Genomic DNA, 19,510 nt, shown 5'->3' on the forward strand with positions numbered 1-19,510 from the left:
AAAGGAAGGGGAGAAGGAGGACTAGGGCTACTCATAAGGGAAAAAAGTATGCAGGCTTCCCTGGAGGACGACTGAGTTATCAAAGCAGCACCTCCACTCCACATCCTGACTCATCTAGCTGAAGTGTATAATCTTACTTTACATATACAAAATATATATGACTGAATCAATGGCTGTGGTTTATCAGGCTGCTTTGGTTCAAAGTTTCATGAGTAATAAATAAATAAATAAATAAATAAATAAAATAAATAAATAAAAAAAGAATAACAATAATGACAAAATAAAATAAAATAACAGTAGTAAACATATACCTACGCATTGAATACTTAAATAAATAGATAAAAACAAAACTAAGTAAAATAAGACTAAGTGAAGGTGTAATTCCCCTTGCCACTCTAATACTCGTACCTCGGTCAGATTCCCTTTTAGTTTGTAAGTGGTCCTCATTTAGTTTGCTACTTATACTGAAAAGAGATCTTTTTAACACTGTACTACACTGGATCTATGAAACATGGCAACCTTCATCTGAAACCTTTTCACCCAACCACTAGTGCTCCTAAATACACCCAACATGCATCTACAAAACATGACACCATTTCTACATTTTCTTTCCTCTACCATTAGTAACTTTACTACATGGTACATCTACAGAACACAAGGGCCTGTACCTGTTGATAGACTCATTTTGTTCCTATGTAATTAACTTTTTTGTTCTCTGCAGTACTTTCTTATTCAGTCACCGAGTTGTGGAATTCTTTGTCAAACTTTCCTTCTCTGTCTTAAATGCACCAGGACACTGCATCTATCTCTGCTTGCTGCCTGTGATGAGAAAGGAACACCAATAATGTAATGTATTATTAGATAACTTACCACTCACTTCCCTCCTCCTCCTGGTCTTTCACATCTCAAAAGTACATCATTAAAAGGGAAAGGTGGCGAGACACTCAGACTGAGGCAGGAGTGTCTACTGCATCCTCTGTGTTTCAGCTACTTTGCATCATTAGTGAAAGGTGTGTACTTGGAGTATTAAGAAAACAGTTATTTCTGCTTCATTCTGAGTTCTCCTATTATCTTCCCCACCCCTTTCTCCTTTGTTCACACACATTATCATGCTGAGGCTCTAAATAGAAAACAATCTTTTATACAAAATGCTCTTTTTATTCTAGTTTATAATACAATCACTTTAATAAATAGCATACAAAAAACTGTTGGTGTGATGGGTGTTGCCTTGTCTCCTCCATAATATCACTCTTGGCTTGGCAAAGGGAAGCCACACAAACTTCCTAGGACAGCTAACACCAGCAGCCACCACACCGGCGTTTAGCATAATGTCATTCCCTGGCACTCAGCATTTATAAAAAAGCTAAATTCTTCTATGAATGTATATATTTTGATTGTAAGAAGGAAGGGCATACACACCCCTGACTTGATGAACCTTTACTTCTCCATTTCAATGGATCGCTCAGTTTTTTGGGTGTTTGGAATAACATTAATATCTGGTGATGCAGAAGCTCAGGTTGTGTTTTGTCCTTTAATAAGTAATCAGGTCTTTTCTTTTCCTTGTCATCTGAAGCAGTGTCTGGACCCTCACTGCTAAAATGCATGTGATCTGTAGTATTAACTTGTTTACATTTAGTACACACACTCATACACACCTTCATACTTTCACACACACACACACACACACACACACACACACACACACACACACACACACACTATGTACAAAGCTTCAACATGATATAGTAATGTCTTGTGGGGCTACTATTTTTTCACAAGAATTCTGGGGAGATGGATTTTAATTCAAGCCAATGCCCATCACCACTCAAAGTCTTAATGCCCATGTGAGGCACACCTGATCTGGCTGCCCACTTGTGTTGTTCTACTTCAGGAAATGTGACCACAATGCTGTTAAACCAAAATATAGCACTTTGTCAGGCATGGCCGTGGAGAGAACAAAAATTGGTCATGTGTAAAGTTGGGGAAAGGATATGGGAAAGGAATTTACCAAGCTTAACATCCAATTTGTTCAACAACAACATAATGTTAGGAAAATATATATATAATTATTCAATTTCTTAACAGTGCAAAGTGCACAGTGATAAAACTATCTTTTTATACTGAGGCAGATGAGGATACTCAGCATCAATATTAATTTTCTTGACTGAAGTCCTCCTTTTTAAAACTGTAAAAACTTAACCAGTTTTCAGACAATCCTGAAGTCTCAACTCTGGCCGGCAGTGAGCGGTCCAGACAGCACCCACCCACAGAAGGAAGGGAGCTGCAGTGCTGCAGACAATATACCTTATAGAACCTCATGCCCTGTTTGAGGGATTTCAGAGTTAAGCTGAGCCATGTTTATTTTTTCAATTTGAGTACAGGAGGAGAGGACAAGGGTGGTTGCAGACACCCATTCGATATGTGTGGTGTTGGGCCAACCATGGTGGCCAGAGAACACTCCCTGCACATCCCTGTATCCATCCAGCAAGGCAGAAGTTTACATGATGAGAGAAGAATGATATCTATACATACTGGACCACCTGACTAATGTGGGGCAGTGCATTTTGAGGCCCGGCAATGGAGCAGCAGAAAACCAGCAGAAAACATGAGCGAGATCAGCTTGGTGGAGGACTTACACCACTTGGAAGCAAGTGATAAGTTGTGGAGCAGGACAGCTTTCCATGAACATGCTGATGTAAGTGTTACCACAGCAGAGATTGTGAGCAGTTAAGGAGAGCAATCTGTCAAAGCTGTGTTCCATTAGTATTTTGATTTCATATGTAAATAAGGAATTAGTCATAGCTTCCATGACCCAAGAGAGTCTACAATATCCCGTACATGTTCAAGCTGCACCACAATGCTCAGTGCTCTGTGCAGCACAAAAACTGGAGGTAATGGAAATTCCATAATGACTTTAAGTGGCATCAGTCACTCCACACCTAACATTTTTCCTTTAAAGTTACAGAAAATTTGTTTTATCAGTTTTCAGCTCCTTCAACTGTACTTTTCTTTACAATTTCCAGTACTAACAACACAATACAAGAAGTAGTGTTCATTTAACTCTTTGCATTCTTAGCCTTCACAAAAGTGACACCAAACTCTTGAAGTCTGTCAAGGTATAACTGTAACATCACCTTTATCATTTCTAGCATTTTCAAAACACTTCTGCCAACTCCTACAAAGAAGCCCTTAACAAAACCTTCTATAAGATGGTGGTTTCTAATCTCTTCCGAATGAAAACCCAAATACTTCATAAAACCTTACAGAAAGGCTTCCATCAGCATTCCCCAGTGCTCTGCTGAGCCACTCTGGTGCTGAGTCCTGCGTGGTGTTCTATCACAGCCTGGTCACTGAAGTGTGACACCTGCCATTATTATTTTCTAACATGTTCCGGTGTCAAAGGTGAGTTCCTGGTAGGCTGAGCATGTACACAATCTGTCCCGTAAACCATCTAGTCCTGCATCCTACAACCCAGCCAGCTCAATAAGCACTGTGCTGTGATCCACTAACAACTGTGCCCGATACACAAACACTTTCACTCATGAGGAATAGGAAACCTGCCTTCATAAACTTCTAAGACACCTGAGATTTCAGTAGAAGAAATACAGAATAAAACTGAAGTCTACAGTGATGCCAACAGTAATAAAACCCCTCTACAAGAAATCAAAACTCACACCCTAACCAAGACACTTCCCTCACAATGACTGGCTAAATATGTTTATGTTGAAAAATATAAATGCATATATGGTGGGAAAATACATGTATGCATGCCTTGATGACTACCATGGGCTCATACAAGGACTAGACTCAGGACCCAAGGAAGAATTAAATTTGTCAATTCCCTTGCTAAGTTATGAATCACTCTTCTCAATCACACACTTGGATATAGTCCAAAAAATTAAAATTACTTCAGGTTTTAAAATTGCTGCAATGACCTGCATACAAAAAAAGTTTGCCAGTGAATAAGTTACCTTGCTATATCCACCTGAACTCTCAGTGATGCCCAGCCCTAGCCGTCACAACAAGTGCAAAACCATCTCTAAGCACAATGATGCACACTCTGCACTGCATTCCACTGCACCTGTGAAAACAAAAATGAGTTGATGAGGGTGAAATGTGTGGCAAAATGGGGACAGATACTTGCAGGTGGTGTACAACAGAGATGGTGAACACTGACTCTCCTACATGGACAGTGTTTACAGGAGCACACAGTTACATCCGAGGACACACTACAGGGACATCCAAGTGATGACACGACAGCCTTCTGGTGGCATCAAAGAAACCAGTCTGACATTCCCCACACTGCATCACTCAAGGTCCTCCTGATACTCACAGTGAGGCTGAGGAGGGTGAGATACAGACACTTAAGTACTGATGCAACACACAGACTGCTGGAGAGTGAGAATGGTGAAGTGAAGGAACATCCCCCTCAAGATCCATCACCACTGAAGGAGATGGATATGGCCTATGTGTGTCTGTCATTCTGTACAGATGTCTGTCTGTCCATGTGTAAGTCAGGGGTGAGTGTCTATCAAAAAATATATAAACATGTTACCTGCTGGTTCTAAATGCAGAGGGAAGTATTGGTCCTGACTGACACAAAGGTACAATGGCTTGGGAAACATGTGAGCCAAACATCCCAGGAGGAATGGCTGGCAGGGCATCTGCTGATACACAGACACAAACTAAATTTACAAATGTACTAAACTATAGATAAAAGCAATGATGAATCAATATGCCATTCCTGTAACTCAACTAAAGTTTCCAAGGAGGTGAAAACTTCCTTCTACATTGATCCCTAAGCAGTGCATCTGAAAACATCAGCACACTTTTCGTCAGTTTCTGTATCAACATCTTAACACATAGTGAAATTCAAGCACCATCAGTAATAAATGAAAATGCTGAAATCAGACTTGGGGTCAATCACAAATTGAAGCAGACTGATCAAGAACTTACAGTGCTGGACTGAAACATTAAACAAATATAGGAATTTTACCTTTCCAAAAATATATTCAAGGTAAGCTTTGCTCTCGTGTTTTCTTGGCAAGATTTTCTTGTGCTGTACAAAGAGTGCACTTCCTTCTCAAGTCTGACAAACAAAAATGGACATCATGAAATTTTGTTAGTTGTCTCATAACACTATACATAAGAAAGGTGACTATATGTAATAACATCTTAATTTGTTGACAAAAAACTGTGTCAAATTTTAAAGTCCATTGTAGTGATAGGTAGCATAAAATGATGCTTGTTAACTGAGTGTACAGAATGACCCCAGGTCTGACTGCAATGCGTAAGTACAAAACAAATGCGTCAGCAACAATGGTGGGGGGTGAGGCCGCCATCTGGACTAGGGAGAGGCGGCACCACCAACACAGCAAGTCCTAACAGTACAATGCAACCATAATAGAACAAACAATTTAATACTGTTTAAAAATTATAACAAATATCTTTGGTTTGCAGAGTATAATATATTGACAAAGACTTGCTTTATAAGTCTTTTTTGAAACTCTGAAGGCATGAAATGTGAGCTGTAGTGGTGAGGTCCAAGGGGGAGAGGGTGAGAGAGTGAATGGTGAGGTGGAGAAAGTGGAGGTGGAGGCCATGAGCACACTCATCCACATATCACAGTTTGTCCTGCCTCACTCAGGCCTGCAAGAAGTCCATACTTCAGGTCTTGTCCTTAACAACAACAACACTAACTGTAGCTCCACTTGTTGAGTATATTATGCACAGTAAGATATCACTCTTACTACTCGGTCAAGTCTTGAGAGGTCTCCATGAAGGCCAAGGCCTTGTCAGTTTACTTCGGCTTGGGTGCCACAGCTGGCTTCACCTCCACACTCTTCCTGGCTGAGGCTGATCCAGCCTTCCCTAGTGGCTTGGTGTCCTGGGCCTCAGACTCCTTCTTTTCAAACTTCTGCTGCATTGATGCCACAAGTGAGTTGCTGGTCCTCACTGGCCTGCTGCCGCCTTTGCCCTGCTCCACTGACGTCCCGGGCCGAGCCCCAGCAGGTGCTGACTTGCTACCCAATCGCTTGGGGGCCGGTTTATCAGTTGACTTATCGGCAGTCTTGGCCCCCGCCTTGACAGGTGCCTTCTCTGTCACTTTGTTGCCTGATTTGTCAGTGGCCTTTGGGACAGGTTTGGCCTCCCCTTTGTTCCCCCCTGGTGGTGTCTGTCTTCTCCCGCCTGACTGGGGTGTGGCACTCCGACTCCTCTCGGCCATCCCACTCCCCCCGGCACTGCTGCTCCTGCTGGATGTGGTGCTCCGCGATGGTGTGAGACCTCGGGAAGCAGCACCAGCACTCCCTGGCTTGGGGAGGGGTGAGGTAACTTTAGCAGGAGGGGAGGTGCCTCTACCTCGTGAGGTGCTGGAACCAGTGCCTCTGGTGGGAGAGGTGATGATTCCTTTACCTCCTCCAGCATCTCGCTGCCCTTTGGAGGCAGCCTTCTCAGTGGGCGTCTTTTTGTCATTTGGCTGGATCTCTGAGACGACCTTGTCGGGAGGGAACACAATTTTGTCTGGTGGGAAGACAGGCCGGCCAGGCCAGAATGCTGGAGCTGTGCTGCTACAGGGAACTGTTTGTACATTTGTAGGACTGGCAGCAGTGGTGGTGGTGAGGGAGGAGGGAGGGGAGGAGGAGGTGGTGGAGGTTGGGCTGGAAACACTCACTGGAGGCTGAGTTGTTGGTCTGTTATGTAAGAAGCTGGATTTTGGTGCAGCAGCTTGGCTCTCTTTCTTGTTACCTGCCAGGCTGGCTACTGCTGCTGCTTCTCCTGCTGCTGCACCAGCTGCTCTTACAGCAGCCAGTGAGGCAGCAAGTGTCATGGGGGTGGTGGTGTTGGAGGATGTGGTGATGGGGACAGAACTGCGGGTGGTAGCAGTGGTGGCAGTGGTGGTAATGGTGGGGGTGGTTGTAGTTGCAGGAGTTGTTGGAGTGATGGTGTTGTTTTCCTTCAGTTTGTGTGAGCTTGAGGATGACCTGACAGCTGAGCCAGGAGCAGGTGCAGGGGAGGAAGAGGCAGGGCCAGAGATCTTAGACTTGGCTGCATTGACATAGTTAAGGATGCCACGAGGCTCAGAGTTGGAGGCTGGTTTCTTTCCACTAGTAGCAGCTGCAGGAGGGGAAGAGGGACTGGTGAGTGAGACTTTACCAGTGGCTGCCTTCCCCATCATGCCTGCCCCCCAAGGCTCTGAGGTACTCTTGCTCATGTTGCCACTGCCACTACTGGTTTTGATGGCAGACAAGTTTCCTTCACTGGTGATGGAAGGCAGGGATGGTTTAGCCTTGGTGGAGCTGCTGCCTTTGGCTTCCTCACTGGCACTTTTTACAGCACTCTTCTTCCGCTTCTTGGCTAGGGCACTCACAAAGTCTGCATCTCGGCAGGAGAGCTCTGTCACAATCTCTGAGAGTAACCCACCATCTTCTGAGCTGCCGGTGCTGGTCCTATGGCCACCAATGCCACTAGGGGGACTGACTGAGGCTGAGGCACTGCTGGCTGAGGAGGTTTCCCCATCCTCTATCTTTGCTTCACTCTCTGGCGGGAGCTCCACCAGGTTGGTGTAAACGGGCTCAGAGGAAACATCATCTTCTGGAGACCCTTTGTCCTTGCTCAGTTTCTTTTTTGGTTTGTTGTAAAGGAAGGAAAATATGGACTTCTTTTCCTTCCTTGTCTCTTCAGGGGCTGCATAGGTCACCTCCTGCAGGGGAGAGTCACTATCTTCTGGCGTCTGGTCATCAATGGTGGCATAAATGTTCTCAGTGGGGGAGCCATCTTCATCAGCACTGACTAGAGGAGCAACCCCCTCCTGCACATTGAGACAGTCATCATAGTAACACTCTGACTCTGGTGTGCCAGGGATCATGGGCAGCGGGGGACGGGGGGGTGGCTCTGAGGGCCGAGTGGGAGGCAGGCTCTTGGGGCGGGGTGCACGCATTGATCCAAACTTTGGAATGGCAGGACGAATTGTTACAGGAGGCTCCCGCACACTGGCCATCCGCTGCAGCTCAGGCTTGCCCTCACCCTGACCCTTGGCTGGGGTGGACAAGGTTGCTTTCACCTTGGGCCGAGAGTCCCCTGGGGCTGGAATCTTGTCCTGAGGAACGGATGGGGCCCACGACACCTTGGCAGGCTTGGTGTTCTCCTCTGGGGACACTCTGTCCTGGCCGGGCTTCAAGCTGCCCGCTGGTGGGCTTGGTGCTGACCTCACTGGCACCAGGTTGGCAGGGAGTTCAGTGGCCTGGAGTTCCATTGGTGCAGAGATTTCCAGCTGGACAAGACTCTCTCTCTTGATCTTGGCAGCTTTCCTGGGCAGTGTGTTGCAGTGGCCAGCCTCCACGTCAGCCTCAGAGGCTTCTGATCCAGGCTTGTCCTTCTTGGTGAGGAAGGAGGCAATCCTGGCCACTGTTGATGGCTTGTCTCCTTCTGGCCGCTTGACCTCAGAGCTCACCTCAGGCTGGTTCCCTTGCTTGCCTGCCTGCGTGATGAGTGATGCTGCATCAGGCACAGACAGAGGGCGGACAGCCAGGTGGGGTGGCCGGCGGGAGGGAGTGACCACAGCCACTGGAGGCAGTGGGGCAGGATGGCCAGAGGGAGACCCAGCAAAGGTGTTTGTCTGCTGTGCTGCCAGGGGGGGTGGTGGGGCTATCCTGGATGGCACGTGGCTGGCAATGGCTGGGTTGGTGGAACCCTGGAGGCTGGGGCCACTTATGCTCATCTTGGCCCCTGGCAGTGGCTTGACTTTCCACCCACAGGCTTGTCCATTGGCAGTGTTTGAAGTTGGGGCATGAGCAGGGGAGGATATGTTGCCCTGGGGAGGAGGGGGAATGGCAGGGACAGGTTCCCCACCCACTCCATTGGAGGTTTCTGTGCGTGGAGATATTGTAAAGCCATACTTCCCAGGAATGGTGCCTGATGGGGAGCTTGGCTTATCAACCAGTAATCTATTAGATATGGCAGCAGCGTGTCCATTGAGCAGGGGACTATTGCTCTTAGATCCCTGGGAGGAGGGTGGTGTGGGGGAGCGAGGACTGGGCATGGTCTGTGGCACGGCAAGGTCCACCGACCAGCCCACCACACCAACCTCCATGGCCGGGGCAGAGGGAGCAGCAGTCTTGTTGTTGGTTTCCACGTGTGACAGTCTGTGATATGGACAGGAATGATTATTATTGTGTTGTCTTTATAGTATTTCACTTGGTTATGATTCTAGTTAACAAAACCCTGCAATGCAAAAACTATTCAGAGGTATGCATGGAAAGACAATATGGTATAAATAATTCCTTGTATAAAAAATGGACATTGTAAAAAATGAAATCAGAATAGTCCTTGATCTGTGACTATGAACCAATGTAGCTGATAAGACAAACTAACATCCAGGCACACACCATGGGGATGCACACTCACTTAAACTTACGCGTGCTGGGTACTGTCTGAGAAGCAAGTACAAAAGAAACCTAACCAAGGAAAAAAATCTATTGAAAAAACTAATTGAAATATACATAATTCTCTAACATAGGGACACATTAGAGGCAGTAAGCACAGGAGTTAGTTTTATGTTCATTAGCTAATGTTCACATGCCACAAAAAAAAAAAAAAAAAAAAAAAAAAAAAAAAAAATATACATTAGAATGAACAAACCTAATCAAAAATTATATCAAATGGTTGAAAGAGGAACATTATTAAACTGTTAAATAAGACACTTATAAGTAAAAATACACTAACAATTAAATCCAGGTAAAGGAGATCACTTTAAATCTTACAGGGAAGACTAACACACTGACTCCATTGTTGTGTATAAGACAAGAGGTGAGCCCCACCCCTCAGAGATGCACACCCCACACACCCCCCCACCTCCCAGTAAGAGACAGATATGAGAGGCACTCACTTTGAGGTGGCTGGCCGCCCCTTGGTCTTCCACCACAACTGCAGGTTGCCCCGGGCATAGTAGGTGAGGCCGAGCAGCATCATCACCGCCGGCACGATGCCCAGGAAGAACACAAACATTCCTAAAACGAATGTGTTAGTTGCTGAAAAGAGAGGAAGTACTAATTCATTATTATTTCATGGAAGGCCTGTTCACAGTACAGCTCCTGAGGACTGGCTCAACACTACCTTGCCTACACTGCCCCAACGACACAACACACCAACAGACAAGAAACACACACAGTAATAGTAGTAATAATAATAATAATAATAATAATAATAATAATAATAATAATAATAATAATAATAATAATAATAATAATAACAAGTAATACTAGCTCTTTAAATGTCTCAACTCTAAGAGGCTTTTAGAATAGGTTTCTACTTTCAAAGTGTATCATTCTGTGAAGCAAGACAAGAGTAACACAAGTCACTGGGAGTCACTCAGGAGGCTCAAGTGGATCATGAACAACACCAGTCAACACTCTGTCCTCAACTTTTGGCCACTCAGCTTGGAATTAACTAGTTTCTGTATTACTGACATGTACAGCAGCAGAAGGTAACATTTGAACACTTGGGTAAACACTGTTATTTCCATCTATCTATCTATATGCATATACATATAATATATATAGCCAGACATTGCTGATTAGAAGGGATAAAACTCGCATTCGGTATTTTCTACTGTTCTGTTCATTTACCTCCTTCTGGTTTGTTTTCCTGTATCTCTTAGGTCTTATAGATTATCACTTCATAAACTGAGGATTTAGAACCTGAACATCTCATTGTTCCATTCAAGTGTTAAATTGCTTCTTCAGCAGTGTGTGTGTGCATGTGTGTGTGTGTGTGTGTGTGTGTGTGTGTGTGTGTGTGTGTGTGTGTGTGTGTGTGTGTGTGTGTGTGTGTGTGTGTGTGTGTGTGTGTGTGTGAACACTACCCCAAGTACTGCTGCTTCTGGAGGGAAAGTGACTGTGTGCAGTGTTTCATGTACTGTGTCCTAATTTTTCTGGGCAAGTGCCTGAGTTCAGTTCCTATAATGACAACTGTCTTGGTATGCCTTGACATCCACACAGCTTGGTATTTTTGGAATGTACAACATGGGAAGTGTAGGCACCACAGTTCCTTCCCCCATGATTTATGCTTACAAAAAACAAGCTGATGATGATGACAGTAGTGAGGTGACACGGCACTGCCCTCTGCTGCCCGGAACTGTAAACTTTGTTAAAAGGTCCATTAATGATTGGTCTGGCAGTGTTTCAAAAGTGTTCACTTTGTGTTCCAAATACTGAGACAAGTGTGCAAATCTTCCTTTCTGCAGCTGTACACAGAACTATGTTTTGTGTCACAGACTATGTCTGTAGGTGAACAGAAAGTGGTCAATCATGTCATGGCTGATGTATCTTTTTAGCCTCAGGAGAGAAGTGTGTTGACTTGTGTGTCTCAAAGATTCCATTAAAGGGAAAAGTCTGACCACAAATAATAAAAGAGAACATGAAAAGAGCAAACTCTTTACTTGTAGCAAAAAATGTGAAGAATTTAAGAGTTTATATAAATGACAATGAGATAAAAAATTGAAAATGAGGAGCTGAGACATAAAACTAAGAAATATATTGATAACAGGGATGCACAAGCAAGAGAGAGAGAGAGAGAGAGAGAGAGAGAGAGAGAGAGAGAGAGAGAGAGAGAGAGAGAGAGAGAGAGAGAGAGAGAGAGAGAGAGAGAGAGAGAGAGAGAGAGAGAGAGAGAGAGAGAGAGAGAGAGAGAGAGAGAGAGAGAGAGAGAGAGATGGGGATGCAGAATATATCAATAAAAGTCATGACACACCATAACACAGGAATAAAAAGAAGCAAGTCAATAAGTCTGACAGGTGGCAGGAGCTGCAGCATCTCACAAGAACAGTGCTGGGGAGTCACGAGTGTCCCTGCCACAGTGTGTGACATGGAGTGACACAAAGGAAGGAGAGAGAGAGAGGATCTGAAGAGACAATGCAATCAAGTCTGGATAGTGACCTACCATGAGGGTTGGACGCCGGCCCGCTGTCTTGGGAGCCCCCCAGGCCAGGGTACAGGCAGTCTGGGGGGGCGTACCCCACGTCACAGTGGCAGTGGCCATTATTGTTGCAGACGCCGTTCCCGTGGCAGTCACACGCTGCCAACTTGAGGTTGGCAACGGGCATGCAGCGCTGGTTGATGCACATCTGTTCCAACACAAGTAAGGATACAAACATTTTAAATAAATGATCTTTGAGATGAGACTTATACGTTAGTGCTGAGTGAATTGCATCTAATATTTTTTGTAATAACATTGCTATAACTAAAGACAAAGAATGCACACTAATACTCACAGACAGTCCATGTTGTAATGCACACACTTGCTTATACTCACACTTGGTTATACAGAGATGTGGCTGGTACATTCAAACAGCACCAAAATGCAGTAAGAGTATGTATACATGTACTCCTCCACTGAGCTGTGTCAAGGAACCTTACTAATGTGTATAATAAGGATTTCTTACTTTTACTCATGTTTGTACAACTATTGCTGCTGCCTCACACCAGGAACCAAACCAGTTTACATTCCTACTTACAGTACCTATTCCTGACGCTGCCACTATAATGACATGACCCAACCCCGCCCACACACTGACCTTGCCCTTCCCACACTTGGCACCATCAGGAGCCAGGCCTGGGTCCACCATGTCCAGGCCCATGTCCACCAGCGCCACGCGGCATGGGATGACACCCTCCTTGCCCTTCAGGAAGCTGTGTGACACCTTGCTGACACTCTCCATGCCAAACTCCAGACGCTCGTTGAGGTGCATGCAGTGGAGCAGCCCACACTTGATGTCACTGAGGCACACACACAACATAGTACTCACTCAGAATCACACAATGGTAAATATTTTCTTATTTGTAACTTGACAATATTACAATGAAACATGATGTTGGATCCAAAAAGTTGTATTGTCTCATCAAGTTTACAATTTGTTGTTGTGGTCAATAAAATACCTATCTTAAGTGGGCTTTTAATGCCACAATATCAAATGGACTCATCCTTCCACACCCAGCAGTCAAACTCACTCGCTGCTGCAGCGATAGTAGGTATCATTGACCCAGTTGTAGCCACAGTTCCCCTTGTGGCTGCCTTGAGTGTTCATGCGGTAACACTGGTCATCTGAACTCTGCCCCGTTGGCCCCCACAGCAGCTTGCACTGCTCCCCGTGGGTGCGGCACATGCCGCCATGACAGAAGGCCTATGGACCAATGTGCAGTTGTTAAACATTTTAATATAAGCTCAAACCTCAATTACAAATATCAAGGCAATATTTTTTTCTCCCTACCATTTGAATCTTGCTGCTGAGCTGAGCTCACCTGTCCGTGCTGACATTGGTGGCCATCAGCCTTGAACACGTCGCTGGGGCAGTACTCAGAATCCCCAGTGCAGTACTCAGGCAGATCACACTCATGGACGGACGATCGACACTCCACCCCGGCCATCCTGGGGCGGCATGTCTGGGGGAGGCAGGGTGAACAGGGCTTTTTTATTAATCTTATTCCTGTTGTGACATTGATTGATCAATACTTCCTCTTGCTTTTACTCCATCTTGTAATACTATTGTGCACACATTTTTCTCTCCCACATTTGTGAAGTTATAATGCATGTGGCACAGGATTTTCTCCATCAAACCTCAAAAAAACAAACAAATCCACAATAATACTTATAACTTATACACACACACATAAAAACATAAATGTGTTCAAAGATCAATATATTAGTAAATTAAAGCAAGAAAATAGCATTAATAAAGAAATCAAATGCTTTCTGCTTAATGAAAGGAACATTTATGGCACCAGTTATGACACACACCCACATGCACACCCCACAGCTGCACTGGCACAAACCTGGAGGTCGCAGCAGTGGCCGGTGGCACAGGTGGCGTTGGGGTACAGCATGCAGGTGGTGGCATTGCAGCAGGTGTTGGTGCAGTAGTCAGGCAGGCCACAGTCACACTGCTCCCCGGGCTCCACAAAGCCGTTGCCACACACGGGGGAGTCAAACAGGCTGGTGGGTTTGTTGCGCAGGCAGTAGTCCATGGAGCGCTCGAAGGACAGCGCCAGGTACTCATAGCTGCAGCTGCTCCAGTGTGTGGGGCTGTTAGACCTGTGAGGGAGGAGTTGTGGTTCAGTCCTCTGCTGGAACAAAGAGGTGCACTTTCTGCTGCTAGCTAATGTCTTTTGTCTCTCATTAAAGAATATTGAACTTAATAATAGCTTTAAGCTTCATAATTCTGCATGCATTTTACTTCTATCTATCTATCTACCTATATACCAGGCCAGCAATCCCAGAAGGGGGTGGCCCAGACAAAGCACTACACACTCATACACACGTTATTCATACTCTTCTCATTCATACTAATTCTCATCAGTCTTCTTCACAAAACAATGGCTTACCAAGCACATGTTACTGTTTCATGCATTCTGTCTTCATCAAAAGACTCTAAGAGTTATCACTGAATCCTGTGTGGCAGTGGCACAGTGCTCACCCTGAGGACGGTGCCATGATACACCGCTTGTCTGGACACTCGCACTCCTCCTCGTTGTCATGCTCCATGCCAAAGTTGTGACCCATCTCATGGGCAACTGTGGTGGCCACCAAGCCCACTGTGTCGCTGTGGTCCATGTTGACACCGCCAGAGTACTGGTAGGTGCAGATGGGTCCCTTCAACGCCTTGCCCACCACACCGGCATCAAACTGCTTCCCACTGCATCAAAGAGAGAGCAGCCCTCATCAGTGTCAAGAAAATAATGTTATGAGAGACTTCAGGCATGATGGCATTAGCAGGTGCAGTATAAAAGCTTTCCTGCCTCTCATACCTCTCACTGTTCTCTTCATTATAGAATAAAATAAGGGGCGATTTATGTTCTCCAATTTAATCTGCACTTTGTTAATTAAAACTTTAAAAAAAAAAGGAAAATTTAAAATTGCAGAACAACATTTAATAAAATGCTCGCTCACACACACACACACACACACACACTCACGTCAATAGCTGGGCGTTGTCATTTGGGTGATCACGTATGAGACGAACTTTCCGGTAGTTTAGGAAGTTGGTGAGCGTCTTGTCACCATCCTTAGAGATTTCCACCTGGTCCTCGTCCTTCCATACCTCCACCCCGACCAGGGCGATGAAGATGTTTAGCGGCTGATACAGCTGAGGGCACACATTACCAGGGAATTCAATACCAGCAACAATTTGAATTATGACATGGCAGAGATGCATTACCACTTGACTTCCAGGAATGTACAATGAGAAAATAGTTACTAGAATAAAGTATCACAGCATTAATCAAAATAATAATATGGTGGAGATTCCTTGCACAGTAACTCCCAATGCCAGCCTTTGAGGAGGAATGTAATGCATGATTTTGGATATCATGGTAATGTCTTACTTCCCTGTCAAGCACCGGGATTCCACACAGCAGCAACAGGACCAGCAGGACCCACCATACTTTTCACAGACTACAGAGCAACACTGTTTACTCAATATAAGTCTATACAAATATTATTAATATGTAAAACTGGCAATAAAGAAAACAATGGGGGTAAAAACATCTCAAGCAATATTATTTGACCAATATCAGGTGATACAGACACTGACAATATGTATTACTGGTAAAAAGGAACTTGATGGACAGCATTTTCTGGGACAATTCATCCCATACACCAGCTGCAAGGAACACAGTGCACAGACAACAGAGCAACACTGTTTGACTCACGCAACACCACAGGGATACTAATATTTCCTGGGACAACTCATCCCATACAACACTGGCTGCAAGGAACACATAGCACAGACAACAGAGCAAAACTATTTGACTACCATAGAGATACAAATAATATATAAAATCAATTAAGAGTAAACTTCAAGAGACATATTTCAAAGTGCCACAAGGTAGATATTTTCCACTCCACATACTGTCCCCACCTCCACTCACCGCATTGACAATGTTGGCGATGTCCTTGCACCGGTGAAACAGCTTGGCTTCCTCATGGCCATACTTTTCATACTCGGCCCTGTCTGTCACCAGCACCAGCTCCACATAGCGGGACAGAGGGTTGGCGTTGAAGGGGCCACGGATGTTGCTGTTGCTGCTGGAGTGGCCATGGATGCCATTGTCGTCGTGGTTGCTGCTACTACTGCTGCTGCTGCTGCTACGCTTGTACTGGGAGTGTGAAGTACTGCTGTTACTATTACTGTTACTCTGTTACTACTGTGCTTGTACTAGGAGAAAGAGAACTACTTAAATATGAAAAAGACAACTGAAATTTATGGAGTACAGTGCTAAAACAAAATTGAACTGCCAAGTATCAGAGGAAAGATAGAAAAGAAAGGGAGCAGAAGACAAAGACAAGTTAATAGATAGGAACATAGAGAGCAACAACCTAAAACAGCCTGGCATGCATGCTGACCCACACACCTCTGCCACATGACTCAGAATCAAAGGTGGTGGAGGGATAACAGTCACAAGGAACAAAGACTGAAATATTTTCACTGTTTGTGGCTGGCAGAGTGGCATCCAACCAGGCACAGGAATTATAAGTACATATGATAAAATGATGATTATAATGGTTGGCAGAGTGAAAGAAGCATTTAGATGGTAGTAGTATGTGTGTAAGTCATTCACAGTTATTTCATAGTTTTGTTGTTTTTGTCAATCCTAAAACCTCACGTATCAAATCACCCAGCATATCATTCACCTACCTTTGTTCTCCCTCTTACACATACTCACCCTTAGTAGGCGGGTGAAAGTTTCATCATGGAACAAATCTCGCACTGGATGAGGCTTCCCTGAGTAACCTGTTGGGTAGTGAAGGAATGCCATCAAACACCACCACTATGAGCAACCGTACGGCACAGCAAAACACAACGGTTACTGAATTTGCAACAAAGAGCAATATAACTCAGTAATATGGCCACAGAGGGAGGCAGAGGAACAAGACAATGCTAGTTACCGCAAGACAAATTCTGCGGGATGATGTGCGAGTGTTTGAAGACATAGTGAGGGCTGTGGACGGCCGGTGGTGACTCGGGGACCCTCTCAATGTAGTGAAGCTCCGTGCCATCGAACACCGCGCCACTGAAGGCACATAGGCAGGAAGTGAGTGAGTGACTATGGATGGATGTATGTATGTATGTATGTATGTATGTATGTATGTATGTATGCAAAAAAAGGAAGGAAGGAAGGAAGGAAGGAAGGAAATAAGAAGGAAGGAAGGAGGGAACATAGAAAGAAAGAAAAAAAGAAAGAAAGAAAGAAAGAAAGTGAGTAAGTAAATAAGTAAGTAAGGTAGTGAGTGAGTAAGTGTTCATTATATTATCATTACTATTATGACAGACCATGAAGGGGTATGAAGGTGAATAACATGGACTCATTACAGACCCACTTAAATCCCCCAATGAGCGATTATGAAAACAATGTCTATGAATGACAATAATCTTCTGCCACACACTTAATGTTCATCACCAGCTTAGCAAGTAAAATGAGAGAGAATTTTATAAGGCAAGTAAAATGAGAGAGAATTCTATAAGGGTGAAAAAGATGTCCAATATACCAAGATATACAATTCTAACACATTAGCATAAGTTTGGGAATATCAAGGGAAGAAATGAGGAGTGTGTGGAGAGGAGGATGCTGGAAATGGATCTACCAGGCAGGAGAAAGAGAAGATCTGAGAGAAAGATTTATGGGTGCAGTGAAAGATGTGCTTGTAATGGGTGTGACTGGGGAAGGTGCATAAGACTGAGTGTGTCAGAGAAGGATGATTCACTGTGGCAACTCATATCAGGAGGAGCCCAAAGGAGAGCATTAACTAAGGAAGGTGCAGAAGTGTCAGTGTGTTGGGGAAGGGTGATCCACAGTGACGACCCATAACAGGACCAGCCCAAAGAAGAGTAATAACCAATTCTCAATCACTAGTCAAGAGCAGGTTACCTTTAGAACTCTGGAAATCACCACAGTCACCTATCTTCAGTTCAATGCCAAGTACTGAGAAGAGCCACACTGGTATGGTGATCACTTGCACACATATAGTCTTCAAAAGCAGTACATAAAGAGTATGGTGAAACAAAGTATTAATCAATATGAAAGTTACACTCCCGATATTGCCACACAAGCCTTTCTCTTTCCTGCATTTGTTCACCATTAGCCAGCCAGAGCAGGGATGAGGGCAGAGGGCAACACATTAGTGAATTGAAGCAAGGGAGAGCAATGGTATGTGGTGCATGAATAACTGTAATGAAATGCTTTTTGTCTGATGAAAGGAACAAGTATACCTGATGACACACACACACACACACACACATATTCAGCAAAGGTACATAAGAACAGCTGCTTCAAAATTTCAATGGGAACTACACTTGAAATATATAAATTTGAACAAATAGGAGTAGAATCATTAATTTACACCCACACACACACACACACACACACACACACACATACACAATAATAATCATCATTAGGGTCACACAATAGAGTCAGGGAAGCTGAAACACAATTGGGTAAATACAAATGCATAACCTAAACCCACACACACACACACACACACACACACACACACACACACACACACACACACACACAGTTCACTGGTTGACTTAATTACAATCCACTGTCTGGCATAATTACTTGTGAGATCATTACATTACATTATTTGTTTGTGGGTTTGTGGAGTTTAGCTGAGTAGAGTTGCAAGCTCATGTGTGTGTGTGTGTGTGTGTGTGTGTGTTAGTGGTGGTGGTGATAGTGATAGTGCTTCTGACTAGTATGCAAATGACAGCAGCTGTGTTGGTTAATGGTAATCCTGATGACTGCTGCTCCTCATGTTATTGTATGCAGAGTGTTGTTGTTATTGTCACTGATGTTGTTATTCACTCCCTTGCAGCTATTAGTGGTGCTGGTGGTAAAAGGAAATACTGGTAGTAGAAGAGTTGGCAATGAAAAAAAATAAAAATAAAATAAAATTGAAAAAATAGAGGTGGTAGGGAAGTGGAGACAAAAAAGTGACTGATGGTGGAGGAGGCCCAGCAAAGCCACTAGTACTGATGTTGGTGGTAGAGACAATGTGGTGGTGATGCTGGCTGTGGTAATTAACCCTTTTGTTCCTAGCACTGTAAAAACTGTTTGCAATGAGACGCAGGAGAGGGAAGATTGAAAATAGAAGGTTGATTTTGTCTTCTTATGTGGTAGAAATATTTATGAGAGCCTGGCACAAAAAGTCAAAAAAGAGTGTCTGAAAAGTTATGAGCTATTAAGAGAAAATTTGTCTGGCAGTGAAAGGGTTAAGACATGATAAAGATAGTGGTGGTTATGGTGACAGAATGACAATCGCGGTGATGATGACTAGGAGGCAATAATGGTAAGGGCAGTGGAGGTGATGGTAATAGAATGATAATGATGGTGACAGGGCAGCGGGACACATTAATGGTGGTGATGGTAATAGGAGATAGTGATAATGGTGACAAAGAGAGCAATGGTGATAGTGAAAGACAGACAGAGAGATGACACAATGACAGTAGTGGTGA

General features: G+C 44.3%; 1 protein-coding gene across 1 annotated transcript in view; it reads right to left on the reverse strand.

Moving 5' to 3' along the window:
- Positions 1-1,137: 1,137 nt before the first annotated feature.
- LOC135110272 (mucin-2-like) overlaps positions 1,138-19,510 on the reverse strand; it is a gene marked incomplete at its 5' end in the record, with an annotated part of 62,905 nt that continues 44,532 nt past the window's right edge. Inside the window, 12 exons of the mRNA XM_064022421.1 lie at positions 1,138-9,143; positions 9,887-10,028; positions 11,938-12,121; positions 12,572-12,773; positions 13,005-13,177; positions 13,296-13,436; positions 13,827-14,085; positions 14,468-14,686; positions 14,967-15,136; positions 15,921-16,148; positions 16,716-16,783; positions 16,939-17,063. Coding sequence (XP_063878491.1) covers positions 5,801-9,143; positions 9,887-10,028; positions 11,938-12,121; positions 12,572-12,773; positions 13,005-13,177; positions 13,296-13,436; positions 13,827-14,085; positions 14,468-14,686; positions 14,967-15,136; positions 15,921-16,148; positions 16,716-16,783; positions 16,939-17,063 — 5,254 coding nt within the window. The remainder of the gene's footprint in view (positions 9,144-9,886; positions 10,029-11,937; positions 12,122-12,571; positions 12,774-13,004; positions 13,178-13,295; positions 13,437-13,826; positions 14,086-14,467; positions 14,687-14,966; positions 15,137-15,920; positions 16,149-16,715; positions 16,784-16,938; positions 17,064-19,510) is intronic.

This window comes from Scylla paramamosain, chromosome 20 (assembly GCF_035594125.1).
Source record: "Scylla paramamosain isolate STU-SP2022 chromosome 20, ASM3559412v1, whole genome shotgun sequence".
Lineage (NCBI taxonomy): Eukaryota > Metazoa > Arthropoda > Malacostraca > Decapoda > Portunidae > Scylla > Scylla paramamosain.